The sequence below is a fragment of the Haliaeetus leucocephalus genome, unplaced genomic scaffold, assembly GCF_000737465.1.
Source record: "Haliaeetus leucocephalus isolate CR32 unplaced genomic scaffold, Haliaeetus_leucocephalus-4.0 Scaffold484, whole genome shotgun sequence".
Classification (NCBI taxonomy): domain Eukaryota; kingdom Metazoa; phylum Chordata; class Aves; order Accipitriformes; family Accipitridae; genus Haliaeetus; species Haliaeetus leucocephalus.
The window spans coordinates 797,517-818,342 of NW_010972920.1; the positions used below are offsets into that span (position 1 = coordinate 797,517).

At 43.3% G+C, this 20,826-nt stretch overlaps 2 protein-coding genes across 11 annotated transcripts in view; one reads left to right on the forward strand and one right to left on the reverse strand.

The window, feature by feature from the left end:
• Positions 1-12: 12 nt before the first annotated feature.
• On the forward strand, positions 13-7,586 carry PAQR3 (progestin and adipoQ receptor family member III). Of its 7 annotated transcripts, none has more exons than XR_774871.1 (8): positions 13-253; positions 337-499; positions 1,682-1,837; positions 2,593-2,790; positions 4,257-4,347; positions 4,669-4,817; positions 5,290-6,193; positions 6,703-7,586. XR_774871.1 is itself a non-coding variant. In XM_010575472.1 (7 exons), exons 1-6 carry the CDS (start codon positions 69-71, stop codon positions 4,809-4,811), a joined length of 936 nt encoding a protein of 311 aa, XP_010573774.1. In that variant the 5' UTR covers positions 13-68; the 3' UTR covers positions 4,812-4,817; positions 5,290-7,586. The 7 variants fall into 7 exon arrangements, 4 of the variants coding, with proteins under 4 accessions (XP_010573774.1, XP_010573776.1, XP_010573775.1 ...); XR_774872.1 differs by having other exon boundaries at positions 5,290-5,891; XR_774873.1 differs by having other exon boundaries at positions 5,290-5,574; positions 5,660-7,586.
• A 1,687-nt stretch (positions 7,587-9,273) lies between these two features.
• Positions 9,274-20,826, reverse strand: part of BMP2K (BMP2 inducible kinase) — a 65,978-nt gene continuing 54,425 nt past the window's right edge. For all 4 annotated transcript variants that reach the window (XM_010575479.1, XM_010575478.1, XM_010575476.1 and 1 more), the window contains one exon: positions 9,274-14,715. In XM_010575479.1, the coding sequence (XP_010573781.1) occupies positions 13,280-14,715 (1,436 nt within the window). In that variant the 3' untranslated portion in view covers positions 9,274-13,279. The remainder of the gene's footprint in view (positions 14,716-20,826) is intronic.

The window sequence follows — 20,826 nt, forward strand, 5'->3', positions numbered from 1 at the left end:
ATCCCCGCGGGCGGGGGGCGGCCGGTCCCGGTCCCGGTCCGGTCCGATGCGGCGTCGGGGCGGGCAGGATGCACCAGAAGCTGCTGCGGAGCGCTCACTACATCGAGCTGGGGAGCTACCAGTACTGGCCGGTGCTGGTGCCCCGCGGCATCCGCCTCTACACCTACGAGCAGATCCCCGTCTTCCTCAAGGACAACCCCTACATCACCGACGGCTACCGGGCCTACCTGCCCTCCCGGCTCTGCCTCAAGAGGTGAGGGCAACCCCCACACACCGGCCCCGGCTCACCCCAACTCCCCCCCCCCTCCGCCTCACCCCGTCCTTGTCTCCTCACAGCCTCTTCATCCTCTCCAACGAGACCGTCAACATCTGGAGCCACCTGCTCGGCTTCCTCCTCTTCTTCACGCTGGGCATCTACGACCTGACGGCCGTCCTGCCGGCCGCTGGCGCTTCCCGGGAGGATTTCGTCATCTGCTCCGTCTGCCTCTTCTGCTTCCAGGTAGGGGCTGGCTGGGTGCCCACCGAGGTACCGGCGCCCGAGCGCGGGCCGGCAGCTTCCTCAGGGGAGCCGTCACCTTTGAGAAGGAAGAGCGTTCCAGCCCACGGACATGTTGCGCGAGCGGGTCGGCAGAGCAAGACGGACTAAGGTCAGGCCTGGGAAAGGGTGTTTCGAGTCACATGTAAAGGTAACTGATGAGCTCGGTGCTCGAGGTGATTATGACCCATTCGATAGCTGCAGTAAACCAGGGAGCACTGAACAGAGCTGGCTTAGAAAAGACTCCATCAAAAACAACTAAACTGTCCAGCTTCAGCTGGGCGTCAGGGACCCAGACAGCATCAGTTGCTGCTGGAAAGGGTCACCGGCCAGAACACGAAAATCAGCCACAGCCTGATGCTGGTCCGGAATGGCAGTAGGGCTCGTATTCTAACTTTTTACCTTTTCTAAACAAGAGCTCTGGCGGCAGATGAAATCTGTTCTCAGCAGCAGACTTCAACTGTGTCATCATTTGAGAACTGAAGCTCCTGTATAATACACTGTCCCTAAAAAAGCGTGAAGAGCTCAAGACTGCTGTTCATGTTCCCTGAAGAGTACAGGATGCCTTTGCGCAGCTTGAAGCAGGGAAAACTCCCTTGCTGGCTTGGAGAGCACCGCTGTTGTGCTCCTCACTACTCCTGTTGAGGGTTGCAGCGAAACACAGACATTTCTCAGGGAAAAAAGCTGATGCCAGCCTAGAAGGGGCTTGTGTGGAGATGTTAAATTTCTTTTGTGTTCCCTCAATAAAGTAACTCGGGTGCCAGGCAGTCAGGGCAGATTTGGGCTTTGGTTTCTGGTTGTGGTCGTTTGGCCAAGCAGAACTCATCGTCCCACTGTACTGATAAAGACACGGCCCTGCTCCTTTGCGTAGTGGCTTCTCGCTTGGCCTCAATAGCCCAGGTTTCTTAGCTGTGCCACTTGGGGTTGTTGCGTCTTGCAAAGTTTTCTGTTCCTTCTTCCATCTGCCGGAGAAGCTTATGTTAGTTTCTGTTGTTTTCTGGCAGGATTCACAATTGCCTACACCGAAGTTGTATTGCAAAACATTTAACAGATCAATCGCATGTACTAAGTTTCAGACTTTAGGCTTAGTATACTCCCTGTTAATTTTTAAGAAATTAATGCATCCTTGTTTGAACATTTGTATAGGTCTGTATGCTTTGCTCAGTAGGATACCATCTTTTCTGTTGTCACCGCTCAGAGAAGACCAGCCGACGATGGATGGCATTAGATTATGCGGGAATTTCCATTGGTATCCTGGGCTGCTACGTGTCAGGCGTGTTTTATGCATTTTATTGCAATAACGTAAGTTTGAAGTACTTGTTCATGTAACCTTTAGTTCCTGTGGTCTCGTCATTGTAGTTTTCATGCCGTAGGAAGGGGGTTCATTGCAAGGTGTTCAAATAGAATGTTAGTCAGGAGACGGAGATGGAAACTGAAACAAGTTCCTTCTGACACCAGCAGAACTCTGCTTGCTGAAATGATGAGCAAATTGAGGTTTCCCTTTCAAGCTATCGCACAAGCCTCCACAAAATATTTAAATCTATATGAAGGCAGCGTAAACTTTACAGGTCCTACATTTGTCAAACGCATGAGTATGATTATGGGATGTGTCCCCATCACAAGTCATTCAAACATCATTTCCCACTACGTAGCTTACCTGAGGCAGCAACAAGATTATTTTATCTTCTTCTAGTAGAGAACAATTAAAATTAATTCCCTTTGAAGACTTAGATTATATCCACACCTACAGTGGGTACAGCAATCAGGTAGTTGAACAAGTCTGCTGAGGCAGAGATAAATTTAAAATGTTTTGGTGAAGGAACTGCTTGGAGTAAATGATGTTCTACCAGGTGTACTGGAGCAAGACAGTCCCTTCCCCTTGCTGTCAGTTGATAAATACAAGTCCGTTCATTCAAACCCCATCATTTGTGCTTGCGGCAGTGACAAGGGATTTGATATATCATTACATTTAGCATTGTAAACTTTCTACCCAGAAATTATTTTTACACGTGGTGAGAAAGCTCACGAACTTGCTTTTGTTTCTTTTTTTTTCTCAGTACTGGCGTCAGGTATATTTAATCACTGTGCTGGCAATGATCTTGGCAGTATTTTTTGCTCAGATTCATCCCAGTTACCTCACACAACAGTGGCACAGACTGCGCTCCATCATCTTTTGCTCAGTGTCTGGATATGGAATTATTCCTACCATCCACTGGATTTGGCTCAATGGCGGCATTGGTGCATCTATTGTACAGGTAAAAGAAAAAAAAGAGAAAATAAGATACCCTTTTGCTTTTCTCTTGCTATCTTCCTTCAGTCTTCTTTACGCTTTGGGAAATGAAGGGGAATTAAAATTGCTTGAAGCTCAGAATTATTTCAGACGAGACGATCCAATTGCAAACACTTAGAAATTTGTTGAGCAGTGGTAAATGCATGGTGTAGCTTAAATCTGCTTTACTGATTTACAACTGCACCATGAGAAGGAAAACTGGATACAAGTGTGACTGAGCCTGTCTGCCTGAGGGACAGGGCAGCCTGCGTAGGTGGACTGCACCCTTGCTCACCCGAGGGCAAGGAATAGGAGCAAAGAGCTGACTCGACTGCAGAGCGGGAAGCAGTCTGTCAGGCTGTGCCAGTGCTCTGAGCTGTCCGCCTCCACAGCTCGAGAGGGGAGAGGGGAACTAGAAGACACTGATGAGATGATTATTTGCTTCCTTTTCCCTGGGTTGGCAGCAAAAAACAGTATTTGCCTACTCCAGCCCCCTGTCTCTTACACAACCCTTATTTAACATCACTGTGAAGTTATCGAACTATTTTCCTGTTCTTATTTTACCTGCGCTCTGAAAAACAAGCAGCACAGTGTAGCTGAGGACAGTTAAGTATGCCCCAATATGAAAACACCAGAAGTCATTGCAATTACCCAGGGACCTAACTGCTGAAGAAAACGTTTCCTTTTCATAGTGAGCAGTAACTGTGCACATTCTTAGACTGGCCCTGCTGGAGGACTGTCAGCAGGGGTGATGGTTTAGCCCAGTCCAGAGCTGCTGTTGAATGTGGAATAGCAACATTTATGAATATATGTAGTCTTGAGACAGGGCACTTATCGCTGTCCTTCTAGAAATCAGATTTAACAGTAGGTGTTCCCCCCCGTCTTCTCCCATTTCATTTCTCCTGGTACAGGAGAATGTTATTCCTGCATTTTGTTTCCCTACTTCAGAAAAATGCTCTGCTTCTGTTAAGAAAACTTTCTGTTAAAGAAAACAAAAAGCAGCTCACTAGTGGGTTGCTTGATTATTTACCATCCAGTATGTGGTACTCCTGGGGCCTTGGGTTCTAGGGACTGCAATCCCAACCAGTAAATGAGATTTTGCACTGAAGTCATCCTTCTTGCTTATCCTAGCCATTTTGCATAAGAGCAGTGTATTGGAAGATATCCTTTTACTGGCAAATTTCATGTCTGTTGCAGACTGCACAGAAACACTTAAGTAGCTTGTGTATTGAAGCAGAGAAGTCATGATAAAACAAGTTTCTTCCCATTCAGATTTTCCCAAACTTTGGCATTTGCTTCCCTGTTGGATTTTATCCATAGGTAACATAGGCAGTGAAGTAAGATTCAGTTTCGTCATACCTTTTTCTTTGTTATCTGTAGGGACTTTTTTTTGTTGTTGTTTTTCTATTTTTACCTCCTAACAGAATAGGAGAGCTTCCTTTTCTTTTGCAGGAGTTTGCTCCGCGTGTAGTTGTCATGTACTTCATCGCTGCTGTAGCTTTTCTCTTCTATATTTCCAAAGTTCCAGAAAGATACTTCCCAGGTAGGAAATTCTCTTCCGGGTGTTTTTTCTGCAGTTAAGCTTCCTGCAGCGTCACAGTCCTTGCTTTGAATCGTGAACTTACTGTGAGAGAACAGGTTGACCATGTTCCCCATGAAGTATTCTCATATAGAGTAAAACGTTGCATATATTTGAAGCAAAAGGTGGCACACAACTTCTGATAAAGTTCGTTAAAGAACTTTCACTGCCTCCCAGCAAGTGGAGTGTATAGTTGACCTCTGGAGGAGACCAGTTGCTATTCGCATTGCATGAGTTATTGCCGAGTTTAACAACTTAACCACTTGCCCTCTTTTTTCCCCACAGGACAGTTGAACTACCTCGGCTCGAGTCACCAAGTGTGGCATATCCTGGCAGTGGTGATGCTGTACTGGTGGCATCAGTCCACGGTGTACATCATGCAATATCGACACAGCAAGCCCTGTCCTGAGTATAGCGCAGACTTGTGAGCGAAGGTATAGCACTTCTCATACTCACGGGACTAGAATAATCTAACAAGTATAAGGTTAAATAATCTTGGGTTTAACTTGTCACAAGTTTCAGTCAGCCTCCCTCACTAGCTTACCCAAAGAAAAACGTGATGGGTGTAATAGTTGCTGGTAAATAAAAAACAGTAGTGATCTTGATGCCAGGCTCTATGGTCCTTTGTACTGCTGTGTTGCATGAGGCTGCAGGCAGCTGCAATGCCCTTGACTAGAGTTTTAGAACCGGCTGGACAGAGGTCTGCCAGATCTCTTTCAGCTCTCTTTCCCAATTTTAATAGCCTCAAACTGCCATTAATATTTGTTCCTAAGTAGCCTTTTCCTTAGGCTTTTGTCAGGTTTTCAGTTTACTAAGCATTAATCTGGATTTTTTGGAAATCAGGTAAGAGTTGCTAATTTCATTTGCCTAGTAAGCAACTAAACTTGTTTCCCCACTGTATTTCAGAGACACTGCGATGAAACTTCTAACTTTTAGGGTCTGGACCTTACCTAATGAGCTGAGCTATGAAGTTAAACACTGAGGCAGATCATTTTCTGACTTCTGGACTGTTGCCCGCTTGCTGGGACAGTATATTATTATGAGTTTTCAAAAAACCAACAGCCTTGCCTGGGATCTGAGATGCATTTCCTTCTCAGACATTTCCTTTTCTGCAATCAAGTACAAAACTGGTCTTCCTGGAGTGGGACAATGGAAAGCTGAGCTGTAACAGTCAGCATTCAGCTCACAGCGGTATTGTTTTTGCTTGATAAACGCGAACAACAAACACAAGAAATTAACCTTGCTGAGCTGATAGACTGATATACCTGGTTTTCAGGTTTTGTTCAAGTGCATAATTAAGAAACCGCTCCTGACAGTGTGCATGTAAAACCATGGTAACTGTGGGACCCCATCTTGGATCTAAATCACAGCAGCACGGTGCGTCGCATCCTTCAGAACCTTTGTCTGAATGACGTGCTTGCGCTTCAGCATCAGTATGGTAACGTGTAAGATGGAATTCAGTGGGCTCTTGTACTGTTCTGGACAAGCTCTCTTCCTTTTTCTGACAGGTAAGGTCACATGTCATCCACAATAGGTTTATCTTCATTTCAGATCTTAAAACTTGTCTCTCCCAATATGTGTTAGTGGCATTACTTCAAAGAATTTCTCTACATCTGTTCAGTAATTCGTCATTAGTATTCATCCATATTTCAGCAGTAGTGCTAAGCCTGTGTGTTTAAGTTTGTTACTGTCTTGCAATCAGAGTTGCTAAGAATTTTTTTAAGTTACACTTGTTTAACAGGATGAAGTTAACACACCCCAAGTAGTGAACCTGCTGGGATTCAAAATTACTCAACTTTGGCCGTTTAACGTGTGATGTATTATACTGTACTTGCAGACTTTGTAACTGAAAATGACTTAGGCCATAAGCTTTCTACAGTGAAAAGGCCGCCCTGGGTTTTAGAATTTGTTGTGGAACTCTTTCTTAGAAACTCAACACTGGGGAGAGAAGGAATTGGCAGGTTAGTAAATAGCTGTAGCTCACTATGATTAAGCTCAATGGGTGCCATTTTTTCAAACAGGATTGGAATTACTTGGATTTTTGGGTTAGAATCAACATTTTCAAGTGGCTTTTGTATAGCAGCTGTGCTTGTGTTTACAGTTCAGCTGAGCAGTGGTAGCAAATGCTGCTGCTTCACACAATCAAGTGTCAGTCAACATTAGCCATTGGGAGATTTCTCTAATTGCCTCAAGATGCTGTCCCAACTTAATCCGAAGCCTTTAAAGTTTGGGAGCAGAGCTGTTGAAGGACACAATTGCATTGGCAGGGCTAGCATTAGAAAGCGTGAGATACCCTGACTGTTTCTGCTTTGACTACAGGCAGAAGTGTTCTGTTCTAGGATTGCAAACTGTCCCAGCCGACCTTGCTACAACTCCCCTTGTTACCTGCAGCGTGGCCTTCCACAGTGTCCCAGCATCTTCTCTCTTGTATTTTGTGATCATCTGGCAACAGCCAGCTTAATCCACTCTTGACAGGGGCCTTGTAAGATTTCAAGCAGGTTGTCTTACACCTGAAGCCAAGGAAGTGAGAGCACAGCCTAGCAGTGGGAAGGAAAACCTCAGGCAACCATGCTAAAAGCTGCTTAAGAACACAAGAAGCCCTCAATGAACTGTCAGCCTTGCCAGTGCTATGCCACGATGCCATTGCCTCTTGCCTCGTGGGGAAGGTCCTCCCTTCATGGATTCTAGCTTACTCAGAGGAGGAGAGGCTGCTTTTTTGCAGTGCCCTCCTCAGGGCAGGCAGCCTCGTGTCAGGTCCCCCCCAAAACTGCCTCCTCCCCGGGCTAAACAAGCCCAGCTCCATCAGCCTTTCTCATCAGGGGTGTGCCAAGAACATGCAGAATATCAATGGAAATGTACTGTCATGCACTTGAACACTCACTGAGGATGGAAAAGGTGGGATACTAACTTCTCTACTGGTATGCTGGAGAGTAATGCTATGTTAAGTTCAGTGGGTTGTTTGGTTTTGGGTTTGGTTTTTTTTTTCAACACCAGTAACAAACAGTGGCAAGAACTGACTTACCATTTAAGATTTAAGTCCCAGACCTTTGAGCCTTTCAGTGTAAACACTGGGTTTTTTTATTTTTATTTTTTAAACTTGACAGCCAAGTAAGTTTCAAGTGCACTAATTACTACTACTGAAGCCTGACAAGGAACCTGCAAGTATAAAAGCCTGTTTCCAGTGTTATGTGAACAACAATATTTCAAGAATGTGTGTTTGTGTATTGAAAGCATACTGACTTTACAGTTTGCTAATGTATTTTTTTTAGGTGAACTCTTAACTACTACAGCAGTTGTCACTGGATCAGGCAACTGACTGCAAAGCTGTACATTTTTATCATCCTGACAAAATTTATCTAGCTGCATGATGGTCTTTTATGTACATACCTAACCTGTAAATAAATTTCAGTTCATTGGATGTTTACTTGGAGTAACATCATTCTTGTGTCTCACCTAGTGAAAGGATAGATGCGAATTGCTCAACCACGCAACTTATGTCACTTCCCCTGGGTTGGAAATATACAGGGAGACTGTCTCTTGAATTATCAAGGCACAGCACAGACAGGCATGGCAGGTGTTCTAATTACACTATTCCAGTATTGCATGTAGTATATTCCACTAACAGTATCTCGTGCTCTATAGGTGTTTTTGGAGGAGCATCTCTAGGTGAATCTGCTGATGAACTGAGCTTTGCAACTGACTGCCTTTAGATGGAGATAGTTTCCAAGCAGGGCCTTATTCCTATCTTAAGAGCTCTGGCAATTTCTGTTGCTGTGGCCTAAACAAAGGAAGGAAAGGGTGATCCTGACTCTACCTCAACTGAAACAACAGTACCCTCCCCCACCTCAATGTTGTAAATGTGCTTTTGCACTAACAGCAGTAGTTCAATGGCATGCAAAAACCAGTGATGAGAAATCAAGTGCTAGCAGCTACGCTGCAAAAACAAAGAAACACAGCCAGAATATTTTTTAAACTCCTTTTGTAACTGCAGGGGCTGAAAACAAACCAAACCTCTAGCAGGGATGGCACAGGCAGAAAAGCTTTGCCCATACGCGTATCCTGCCTGTGCATACAGCCTGGAGCAGGCAGCTGCACCAGCCAGCAGGGATGACCTTGCACCCGCCATTACAAGCGCCTGTTCTCGTCCTGTTCTCCAGCACATGGCAAGCACTCACACAACACTTATTACCAGTAACCATCAGGATTTGCCGCAACTCCTCCCTCCGCTTGCACTCGGCCAACCCTTTAAACCACAGGCAACGTGCAGGTTGAGAGACCTTGTTGTCCATGACAAACTAACTCTTTAAAGCAAGAATTTAACAGCTGTGGTTGTTCATTTTCATTTAAGGTGAAGCCTCTATCTACTTAAACTGTATTTCCTTGTTGAATTGCTTTTAACAAAATTCGACCGAAACAAGCAATAGGCAAAAGATGCAACAGCCACTGGGACACAAGCTACTATTATTAACTGAGTCCTGCTGCCACTCCATCTTTTTTTGACTGTTTTCATTCTTGCTTCAGCTTACCTAAGAGTAAAATCAGTACAAGCAGCATTCAAAAGAACTGCTCCAGTACACAATTGCCAGAAGGGGGTCAAATTACTTAAAATGAAGTCTAGAAGATCAGGTGCAGAACTAAGTCCGCGGAGGTAGCATTGGGAACTGTATTTAACATTAAATTAAAGCCCACATGTGAATACTTAATAATGCAATGTTTAAGGACATCTGCAAAGTCACTGTTATCACATTTGTTTATTTAACAACTGCAAGTATTTTTTGACGTACATCAGTTTCACAAAAAAGTTAAAAGTTCTCTGTTTAGTGGTACACAAAAAAAGCTTTAGAAACTTGAAGTCTAACAAGAAATGGAAGTGTAGTTCAGGAAAGTGCACTTAAAAGCTGAAGGCCAGCAATTTCAAAATAGTTTTTATGCTCTTTAATATTAGGTGATGCCTTAGTCACAAATTTAGCTATACACACAACTTCCTTGGTTTTCCTTTCAACGTAAGCTCTATAGAAAAGTAACACAGCAGCCACCCTTTGCACTTTTTTTTCTTTTGCAGCTTTCACTCATATTCACTCCCTCAAGGGACACAAAAGTGATTGTGGCTGCTGTGTTACTAAAAACACAGCAACTCCAAGAGATACATGATGTGTGCGAGCATGTGTATGTTTTATATATACTTTTCATATATAAAAATACACGATATAGTATAAAAAAACTCCAGATAAACTCTTATTCTCACAGTAGCAAATATATCAACTTATTTTCACAGTACTTGGTTTTACTAACTGGGACACCCAGAATGATTAAAAGTTACTTCCTCCAAAGCTGGTACTCACGGGTCCCACATTACGCAGGTCAGCCAAAGCAATTGCGTGCACCTCAAGGCCATTTGAGAGTCTGCAGAGAAACACGGCGATCTTATTTTTCTTTCAATGACTGCAACCATTACAGGCTTCTTAGTACCTTTTGACAAAATCTCTCTCACACAGCTGATTTTAAACGGCCTATGGTTCAGTCATTCAACATGCTGAAAGACAAGCTGTAAAAATCGATCGGTATTTTCGGTCGGAAAGGAAGTATCAGATCCTTACCTTGCTATTATTGTCTTCACAGACAGTATGGTACATGTCTAGCGCAGCAAAGTCTTTCCCGTATTTCAGGTAAGGTCACAATACACTCCGTGGCAAGCAAGCATTTGAACATTCACACACACCAAATACAGGCAAAACGATATCACGTTCCCCGACAGTACCACATTTCGTCTCTGTTGACTAGCGGATCTTAGGTGAAATTAAACCCAAACTTGGGTTTAGTTGTGTATAAACAATATATACCACGCAAAGTCAACTTAGTGAAGCATACTAATCTCTTTTCATTCACAAGAAAGGATAAAATAATTTTAACTCTATAAAAGAAAAAGTTACATCTATGCAAAAACCTGTTTTGTATCTAGAATACAAAGAACAAGGTTGATTAAGGCCATTAGAAAGCAAATATCATCGGCCATAACTCGTATGCAGCCAGAGGCGTTATGCCAGTTTTAGAGTAACTTGGGTTTACAGTTTGTTTTTATCTCCCCTCTCAGTTTCTGTGTACAACCTCACTTCAGCTTTCCTGTACTGTAATACAACCCTCTGCCAAAAAACCAAACCAACCCACCACCCAAGGAAAACCTGTAGCACTCCTCAGCCTGAAGTCTCAGGGGAAACAGTCAAAAACCAAACACACCTCCTTCTCTTCTTAATTTACCTGAATGTTTAGGCCTACACCAAGTCTGCCAACACACAGATGCACAGCCTTTTCCCTCCATGTCCAACAGCGAACAACCTCTCCTTTTTCCCCCAGTCCCACACGTGTGGTTAACACTTTCCTCTGGCACCAAACAGCCAAGCAAACCCTCAAGTTGGTTTTCCACCAGGGAAAAGCAGCGGCTGCGTGGCTTTGGTGAGGACAAGCCGTATTTAATAAAACGGGTCAATTGCCTGTTGGTCTAGTCTCGTTTTGTTTCCACCCACCTGCCCCGTTTGTCATATCATTGTGTTTCAACAGCTCTTTAGGCAGGTAAGTGTAACAGTTCAGAAGGAAACCCTAGGAAGGTAGCTCATAAGCACGCGCAGAGAATAGAAAAAAAAAACCCAGAAAACAAACGAAAAAGACAGTTAACCTGAGTATCAGAAAATGCTACAAAACTTGGCGTGCGCTTCTTACAGCCTTTGGCACAAAAAAACCAGGTGAGAACAGTAGTAATAAAGCCTAAGAAACTCCTGTGCAAATAGAGTTGAAACATTTCTACTCATAACCTCCTAAGAGCTTAATTTCTAAGCCTGAAAAAGGCATACTTAACCAAGCACAGCTGTGATATTTCACTTCCACCCTGTGAGAAAAATGAAAATGAGGAAGATAAAGGTAATGAAGGTGTACAGATACATATGAGCTACTTTCAAATTCCAGGACTAGGAGAAGCAATCTCATATATATCCGAGGGAGTGTTTTATCAAACCAACGCCCAAAGGAGTCAAGTGACTGCTTTTTAATGTGGCCTTTTCATCGAATAGCATAAGGGATCACCCCCACCCTCACAGATCTCAGGACGACTGTATAACCGGCAGAAGAGTTTGGAAAAAAAAAAGTGCAACCCTAAATATTTCACTTCACCTCCTGTAAAAGGGGGGACACCTGGACACACAAACACAAATGCTTATGTCCTCCATATATAAACTTCCAATTATCTATCCATCAGCAATCAGTAGAGCAGGATATAAAGTTGAGACAAGCAGAGGAACTACCTCCTTCCCCTTCTTCTTGAGGACTTCTGCCACAGAAAAAAGGCAAATCGGACCGTGCCGAGTCATACTCGCTCTGCAGACGGCATACATGGCTTGGCACAAGTTGCAAGGCAGCGGAGAAGCCGTCCTGCCTACACACAGCACGTACTTCTACAACATGGTAATGAAATCTTGTCCTCAGCGAGTCTGTTCGCGTCACCTTCCCATCACCTACTGGCACCGCACGCTCCTGAGCCTTTAGCCACGTCTTGTGCATCTAACGTCTCAAGGTACTGTGCAACACGACAGGAGTCCTGCCTGTAAGGCTTCGTGGTGTGAAATGCAGTTTACTGGTACGGTAGCAATCAGCTTCTGCAAGCTACCTGCTGCTTACTGCTTCTGTTCCGAATCAAATCCGGGTTCAGGGAAGTTTCTTCAAAGCTCAGTGCATTTAGCAAAACTTTCTTATAAAATACACTTAAAGTAAAATAACAGATTCATCAGAACTTAAAAGAACATTAGGTTACAGTCATTTCATAAAATTATTATTGTTTTAAAAAAACCAACATCTTTGAAAGAATACACGTTTTCTTTGCAATAAAAATCCAAGAGGAAAAGAAAAGGTACTTTCAGACACAAATTCCAATTTGTAATCAAATAAATCTGATGGTTGCATCTCACAGTCAACTGTACAAGTCATCTGGAATACTCCACATGTGCCAAATGATTTGCTCGTGTAAACCAGTCTCTCTTCCCAGCGTACTGAGTAGTCTTCAAAGTGCTGCAAAGACTGGCTGCATCCCTGCTGGTTTAGTCCCCTATATTCAGGCTTTTTGTCTCGCAAACCATTATGTTCTCTGTATCTTTAGTTTTAACTCTAAGCTTCCAGTTTGCTATTTTACATTAATGGCACTTACTGTAAAACAAACAAACAAAAAAAGAACATTTAGGCACACAAAAAAAAAAATCCGCCTTTCACCTCTGCAGCTGCATAGATGTCTACCAGGTCCCAAGCCATAGCTGTGCTCTGGAATTCTGGGCCACAGCCCCTTGAGGACTTGGCTTATTTTTATGATGAATAAACGTAGTTTTCACCTCGGAAGCATAGACTTGACTATTCCCAGCAGATCAATCTGGACAGTAGTACATTTTGGTTCTTAGGTCTACTGCGACTGAGACATGAAGAATCACCACAGTTCCATTAGCCTACCTGTACGTATGGAAAATGTTTTTCATGTGATCTCTGCCTGTCTCCCTCCCTCCATCTCAGCACATCACAGAGGATTGAAAAGGCAACGCAAAAGTGCAGAATGACAATATGTTCCAGGGCCCAGAGTCAGTGACAGACAATGATTCTTATCTGATTTCTCTTTTCATTCTGGGAGTCATCTATCATAACAAAATGATGCTCCTGGTTCTTTTTTTCTACTTTTCTCCAAAAAAAAAACCCCAGTAAGAATTTGCCATCATTCTAAATTCCATGGCACAAGCTGGCCATGCCTTCTTGAACTTGAACAAACTGTAGGAGCCAGGTCCCTGTCAATTCAACCAGATAAATTACTCCACTAATTAAAACCTCTATTAAATAACTCAGAGAGGTGGAGGGGGTAACCTGTTGGAAGCATTTACTGTTTGGAAGGAAATGGAGCTGCTCCAAAGGGATCTAACTCTAGCGCCTGTTGTTGTTGGCTTTGCGCGCTCTGCACAACCAGTTCTGTGAAGGGTACTGCACCAAAGTCATCTGTTTTCAGCCCATCACCACCGTGAATGGCTCCGTGCAAGGAGTTCTGCCTAGGTCTACCAGCCACTACTACCGTGCTGTGATCCCCGCGGTTGTCACCAAACCCTTGATGCTGGGGATGCCGCATCAAGTCCGGTGGGTGGAAGGGTTTGGCTCCGAAAGGATCCAGCAGACTGTCATCTGTCTGCAGAGGATTGGTTCGATCTTTGCTGTCAGTCAACGCAACGCTTATGTTCTCTTTGGAGTCCGAGATAGTCAGGAACTCGTTGCTGCTCTGCGAATCCCTGCGGCCTGCTTTCTTGTGCCTGCGGGCTCTCTCAGGGGTGCGGTAGCTCGGTTTCAACGCCTTCTTCGTGGTGGTTGGGGTGCCGTGGTGACGCTTTCCGTTGTTCTTCGAGACCTCCTGTTTCATGCGCCTTTGTCGGGAAGAGAGTTTCTGCAGGTTACGCTGCTGCTTCACCTTCTGCTGCTGCTGACTCCCCGTGATCTCTTCAAAAGGAACCAGCCCAAACAGGTCCTCCTTACTCCCACCAGTCTTGGGAAGAAGGGAAGGCTGAAATGGTGTGCAGCCAAAAATATCGACGCTCCGTAGAGAAGTAGGGGAAAGCAGAGGCTCAGTTCCCGTCACCTGGCCATCTTGCTGAGATACCTTTTTGCTGAAGGGGGCTTTTGTGAAAACGTCAAAGTCATCCTGCTCTTGGTTCAGACCTGGAAAAGCCGTCTGAGAAGAGGCATCTTTATCCGTCTTCTGTCTTGCCTGAGGCTGCAGAGTAATAAAGGGCACTGCCCCAAACACATCAAATTCTTGGCCAGGGTTCACCTTGATTACAGTACTTGGCACCTCAGACAAGGATGTACGCATTGAACTGGGTTCTTTGATTTCACTGCTGCCCACACCATCTCTGAACCTACTGCTCAGGAGCCCTTCCACAGATTTTTGCTTGGTACGATCAGAATCAGAGTCAGAACTTGGCTTCTCCTCCTCCTCTTCCTCCACCTCTTCCTCAGAGTCCATGAGGAGAGGTCGGTGGCCTAAATTCTCCGGTTCTGTATCATTGTCATCATTGAAGTCTCCATTCTCTCCTTGCAAGGCTTCTTCATCCTCCTGTTCTTCTTCTTCCTCGCTGCTCTTGGGAGAAGGAGGATCAGATTCAAAATCACTCTCTGACTCATCACCACCTTTTGTCACCTGTCCCTCTGCAGTTCTCCTCCCTGGTCGGGAATCTCTAAAAGCGTGGCTCAGTTTTCCAGCCTTGTTCGGGGTCCCTAAGGTATTTCCTTGATTGCTGGCTGAGTTATCCACTTGCTTCCCAGGGGAACCTGCAGGTCCGAAGAAAAATGCAAAACAAAACTTGAAATACACTTTTAAAGTCAATGCTTATTCCACACACGCCATACCCACACATACCAAGAGTAGATGCACACATATGTTCTGTACTTACTGAGGGAAAGGAGCTAAAACCATACCTAGTATTTCAAACAGCACTTATAAAATTGTTTACTCGTAAAATTTATTTACTCCTCAAGCACAAGACGTCTGGAAAAACAATACCAGTATTTTGGGGGCACAGAGCAGGGACCAATGGACACAAGTGATGTCTAGAGCCAGCTTTTCAAACGCACTCATTACACAGCAGCTCCTCTCCAGGGAAACAGGAGCCAACGAGTTTTAAAGATTTTAAGGTTTGTTTTCATTCTTTTTTCTTTAAAAGCTGACTACCTATTTCTTGAAGTACTTCTGCTTTGTTAGTCCGCTCTTATAAACTTACTGTTCTAGTCATGAAAACAATCAGCATAGGCAAAAGAAAAGTATTTGGCAATTGCAGATAATTCACTTCAGATCTCGGGTACCATTTCACAGCAACAACAGAGCTCCGAGGGCTCTGCTGGCCTACCAACCAGTCTGCTGCACAGTTTCTGTATACCAGAAAGCAAATGCACCTTGTTGACAAACACATCCCCTAAGTTGCCTTTTCAAGAGGTTCTCCAAGACCGGCCTGCTGTATTAGAGCTTTTACTACACTGTCAGATTCATGTGGCAATACTCACATACTGAATGCTGTTTCAAAAGGGAAACGAGTGCGTGACACCCCGTTAGTACCCAGCCTTTCCTCTCCCAAGCTTTCACAGCACGAGACAATCCTACACAACATCTCCAAGATAATGAGCTTCCTCTACGGTCTATAAAAACCAGCGACTGGGCGAGAGACAAGTTTGTTTCTTGTCAAAGCCGCAGGGAAGATCGCATGAGGTCACGATCTCTGTCCTGCCCTCGAGGGCACCAACTCCTTACATGAGCTGAGAAAGTGGGACTTGGAGCCTGCCAAGAGCCACAACAGGGACACGGGGTTTGGGGCTTCTTTCCTCACAAATGTGTTTTGAGGCATACAAAGGGAAACGGAGAAGACAACAGTCTCTACAGGGAGATCGCAAGGGAATCGGCTAACATAACTATATGGAAATAGAAATGCAAGCACAAGGATGTTTTCCAACACATGTCTTGGTTTGAAATACTCCCTCCCTTCCCCCAGTCAGGACCAAAACCATAATATGGACTCATCAGTGCCCGTAAGAATTAAGCCTATGGTCGCTGCCGTTAAGGCATTTAATAAGCTCTCCCCTTGGTTTAGGCTGAAACAGCCTCTCTCTATCAGGGCCCCCCCCCCCCCCCCCAATGCCAGCAAAGCACACACTGCGATAGCTACACGGGAGAGCTTTTAGTTTTTTGTTGGTTTTTTTTTTTTTTTTTTAAAAGCAATACTTGCCTTTGCTTGTCAAATCTATGCTTCGGCAATGTCTTTTTTTCTAGTGACACCCAAGCTCCACATTCAGCCCCTTCTAACTTCTAGTGTAGCAGTTCAGGCAAAAAAAAAGGTATTACTTTAACTTGAGAGAAGTGTTTTGGTGTTTGTTTCTAAATAGGATCTGTCAGCTCAGGTTGTCTATTGTAAAGAAATTAATCTATTCATTTTACTCTAACACCTTCATCCCCGCTATTTAATGTCTGACAACTAGAGCTAAGAGAACAATTCACTGCTGACTCTTTTGTGGGGTGGTTGCCTTCAAAATACTAGGAGCAGTAAAAACTTCACATCAGTAAACAAAAAAGATGGCAAGAGCATGCAGACCAGATAAGCCTGCATGGTACCATTGGTATAGCACTCATCAGACACAGGCAAAACAAGTTTCTCCCTGTGTCGGAGCCCCACTGCTGCACTGAGGTGTTTTCAGGAGCGTTAACTGACTGTCAATTTTCTATTTGAAGAAAACGAACAGGAGGAAAAGCGAAACACTTGGACTCAGCTGGGGAAAGCATACTTGCTCTTGAGATGTCCTTTCCTCTAGGACACAGATCACACAGCAGCCACGCCACTTTAAGAATGTATAATTGAACACGTAACGCTAACAGCAGCAATGATAATCCACCTCTTCGCAGACACACCGAAAATTTGTATGCAATACTTGGAAGTGAGACCACATCACAGTCACTGCCAGCTGAACACTAGGTGGGTAGCAACCTTCAGAGGGGGACCAGAACAATGGCAAAACCAACTGAGTTGATGCTTGCGCCACCGAAACCTCGGCCTGACAATCACTTTATATCGCCTAACGGTCCCACTGAGTTCACTTTCACCTGGTGAGGAACATCCAGGCACCCGCCTGCACTAGTGAGATGCTGTGCAACAGAGTACAGCCTGAGCGCTGGGTATGAGTTTCTGACATGTCTAGTATCTGACACAAACCTGGGGGCAGGGGTTGGTCCTCATTAAAGCAGTTATTAACAAACTCTAGTCATAGCACCATGCTAGACTACTGACCTTCTCACCTAACTAAAACTAATGCCTTCCATTTATGGTTTTCTTAAACAATTGCTGAAATTTAATCGTCTCAAAGTGTTCATAGGATTGAAAAAGCTGGCGATGGATGTATGACCAGTTATGTCTCTGAAAAAAAAAAATTCTTCAGCCAAAATTTAGCTCATGAGTCTCCTGTTCTTACCATACACAAAATAATTTCTCAGGTAGTTTCTTCTTTCACAAGGAAATTAGCATGCAACTTTCAAGCCAAGTAAGATTTTTTCCTTCCTATGCTCCAGTTTAGACCAGAATATTAAGTTTCACAAGAGAAATTTCTTCTTTTACTGAAAGGAATTCACAGTCAATTTCTTCATCCAGTAGCCATTTTGCTCTGCTGCAATTACACTTAAAATAACAATAAAAATTCTGCAATAATGTATTTTATGTATGGATTTAAAAACAAGATGACTAGAATGACCAAAAACATCAGGTGATTAGGGCTTTGAGCTGTTTCTTCTTTGCTTCTCGTGTCAGATTGCTTCTTATCTACTGTAATTTTACATACTACATATTTGTTTTACCCACTAAATTAGAATGTGGATTATTTGGCAGCTTACTTTAGATTTCCCTAAGGTACAGCCTTCACATCGCACTATATAACCCCCTATCTTCCAAATCCTGCTGCTTCCAGTATTTACTGAAACACTAATGTTAACATAAATGAAATTACACTTAAAAGGAGAAGAAAGAGGAAGTATTTCTAGGTTAGATGTTAACACCACTTACACAACAAAACACCCAAACCTTTTATGTATGTCAACATCCACATGAGTTAAAACTCCCAAGGAACGATTATACCTTGGTACATAATTTCCATATGCAGAAAACAATTTATGAAGTGGTTTTTTTAAAGACAGGAACTGAGCCACAATATATCCAATATACCTGACTTCCCCAAAGGTTTAAATATTCTTTGGTAATTGCTGCCACAGTCACACTCCCTGGAAAACAAACTGCAAAGGACACCGACAAGACAAACAACCAACCTCTACCAACAGCTACTGACTGGCTGAACAAGTAATTTGAGCCACACGGCATTTAGCTCTCAGTAACAGACCTCACTGGACAAAACATACATCCACCAAACTTGACAACACATGGCAAAACACTTAAAGCAGCTTCCCAAACCGTACCCAATGTATTAGTGCTCACACACCAGCTATTCCAACATCTCTTCATACACCCACCAAGACATGTTATTCTTGCTGACAAAATGCAGCAGCTGATTTGGGGAATGCAGACAACCTCATTTTTAATGAATCTCTATTAGCATTCTAAATTTCCTTTCTTGAATGTAACAAATACCATCTCTAGGAAGACTGGGATGAAGGCAGGAACAATTCATGGAGCAGCCCCAGTTGCTAGAGATTCGTGTTCTATAGCAAACGCAGGGACTGCCTGCTTGCTATGTATGAAGCTAAGTGTTTTGTTCACATACTTGGAGCTCTGAACCAGTCTTCAAGGAAACGCTGAGCACATTACTTAAACAGAGGCAGAGAGATGGAAGGTGCTTGAATAACTAGGGATAGTATTAAAAACTTGAAGTGTGTATTCATTTTCACAATACTTTCCACACAGCACTCTGTCTTGGCACCAGTCAGTTTTGCAGCCTCTTGCTCTACTCGGGGCAACGGGCCTAAGCCATCGCACACTGAATATAGCACACAACACCCTTTTTAAACAATGGCTAGAATCAAGCAACACACAGGAAAAGGAAGCTTGAGCCTGTGTATTTCTAAAGGTCTGTCCCTGCCCACAAGAAAACATTTTCTCAAATACCTCGATTCTGAGGCCACTCAAAGATTAAGCAAGCATATTTATTTTTCCAGCCGTAACATCACCACAGCACCAGGCAATTAAGTGCCTATTCGCTCATCAGCTTCAAATCCCTCCTTTCACTACAAATGATTTCCGAACAGGGTTTCTGAATTTCTAGCTCTTCAGCTCTGAGATTCCTCCCTATGCACCACCTCCTTGCCAGAGCTGTAAATACTACTTCTTTATCACAGCAGGAAATTTAGGTTCCTGTATTTTGTACAGACTTAAAATTATTGAAGAGATAATAAATTGTGCAGTGATTAGAAACACACAAGCTACAGTAACAGCTCAATAGTACTCAAATTTCAGACCCAGCATGTAAAACCCTACATGCACAACTTAAAACAGGAAAGCAAACAGTACACATGGGATAACGCTGGGAACAGCAATTGCTCCTGCTATATAGTTTTCAAGAAAGCACTTTTGTTTCTAAAGTATTTTAAGAGTGGTGACCTCACTGCTCCCACATTTGTATTTTTCAGGAAAGAGCACATATCTTGCATTTTTCTTCAGCTTGTGTTGAGGTGGTGTAAACAAACAAACAGAGCCATCTGTTCCAGGCAGACATTAGTCTAAAGATAAAAGTTGTAAACATTTTGTAGTTCAACATAGCCAAACTTCATGGAAGAAACCATCTCTGCACACACCTTCTCATCTGCAGTGTCTTAGGTTTAGTCCCAGCAACAGGGAGAAAATGGCAGCAGACTGGTGTTAAAACCAAAGAAACAAAAATATCCTCCATAGAGCTATCAGTTTTAAACCTATGAGAGCAGTATTTTTTTTTGTTTTTCTACCCTACAGTTCCCCTTCTTCCACTTTTAAAGAAGTTATCAAACTAAATAAATACAAAGAGCACTACAAATAGAAACTTAATGCCCCAAAAGGGAAAAATTCCCTCATTAATGACAATTTAACGCTCTGGCCAAACAGATTTCAAAAATGAAGTGTTCCGTCACATTGATTTCATGCAATCTTCTCAACCTAAACTGCTGCAGAGACTGTTCAGATATATATTTATAAAAAAATGCTGCAAAATGTTCAGTAACATCTGTTTGTAATGTACTGTTCAGATTACTACACTTCTAATCAGGTTTGCATCGTGTAGGAGACAATCGTTCTTCCCTCAGATGCAAGGCAGGTGGAACATCTTTAATCGTATAAGAAGATCGCAATCTTCAAGGAAATTTTCTGTTCTGATGTTCTTTTTCAAGACATCCGATTATAAGAGGATGAATTCCCTCTAACAACTGCAGTAATTACATGCCTTCTGCTGGTTCATCATTTTAGGGTATTGCGGGGGTGGCAAAAGAGCAGGGCATAAGGGCTTTAAGCTTTCTTTGAATTGGTAACATACTGCCACCATCATTTCAGAACAATTTGCCACATGTCAGGCCCAAGGATTACCGGCATGCTGCAACTAAATCTGCACTATTTCTTTGACAACAGCCAGAGCAGCAGCTGCTGAATATTGTAATAGGGATTTATACCGCTTACCACCTTTCTTTTCAAGAACAACAAAAATGGGAGGAAAAAAACCACTTCTGCCTAGTATCTATTGCTTAGATATTCTTTCAAGTAATTACTCTACAGGTTGAAGTGTGTCATTTAAAAAAAAAAAAAAAAAGAAAAAGGTGTCCATGAATGCTCCAAGATTTGACAAAAAACCATCCAAACCCCAACACATCAGTGCATTATTTTGGAGAGAAAAAGCACACAACTGGTACAGCCCACACATATAATTTATTCTCGTGATGTG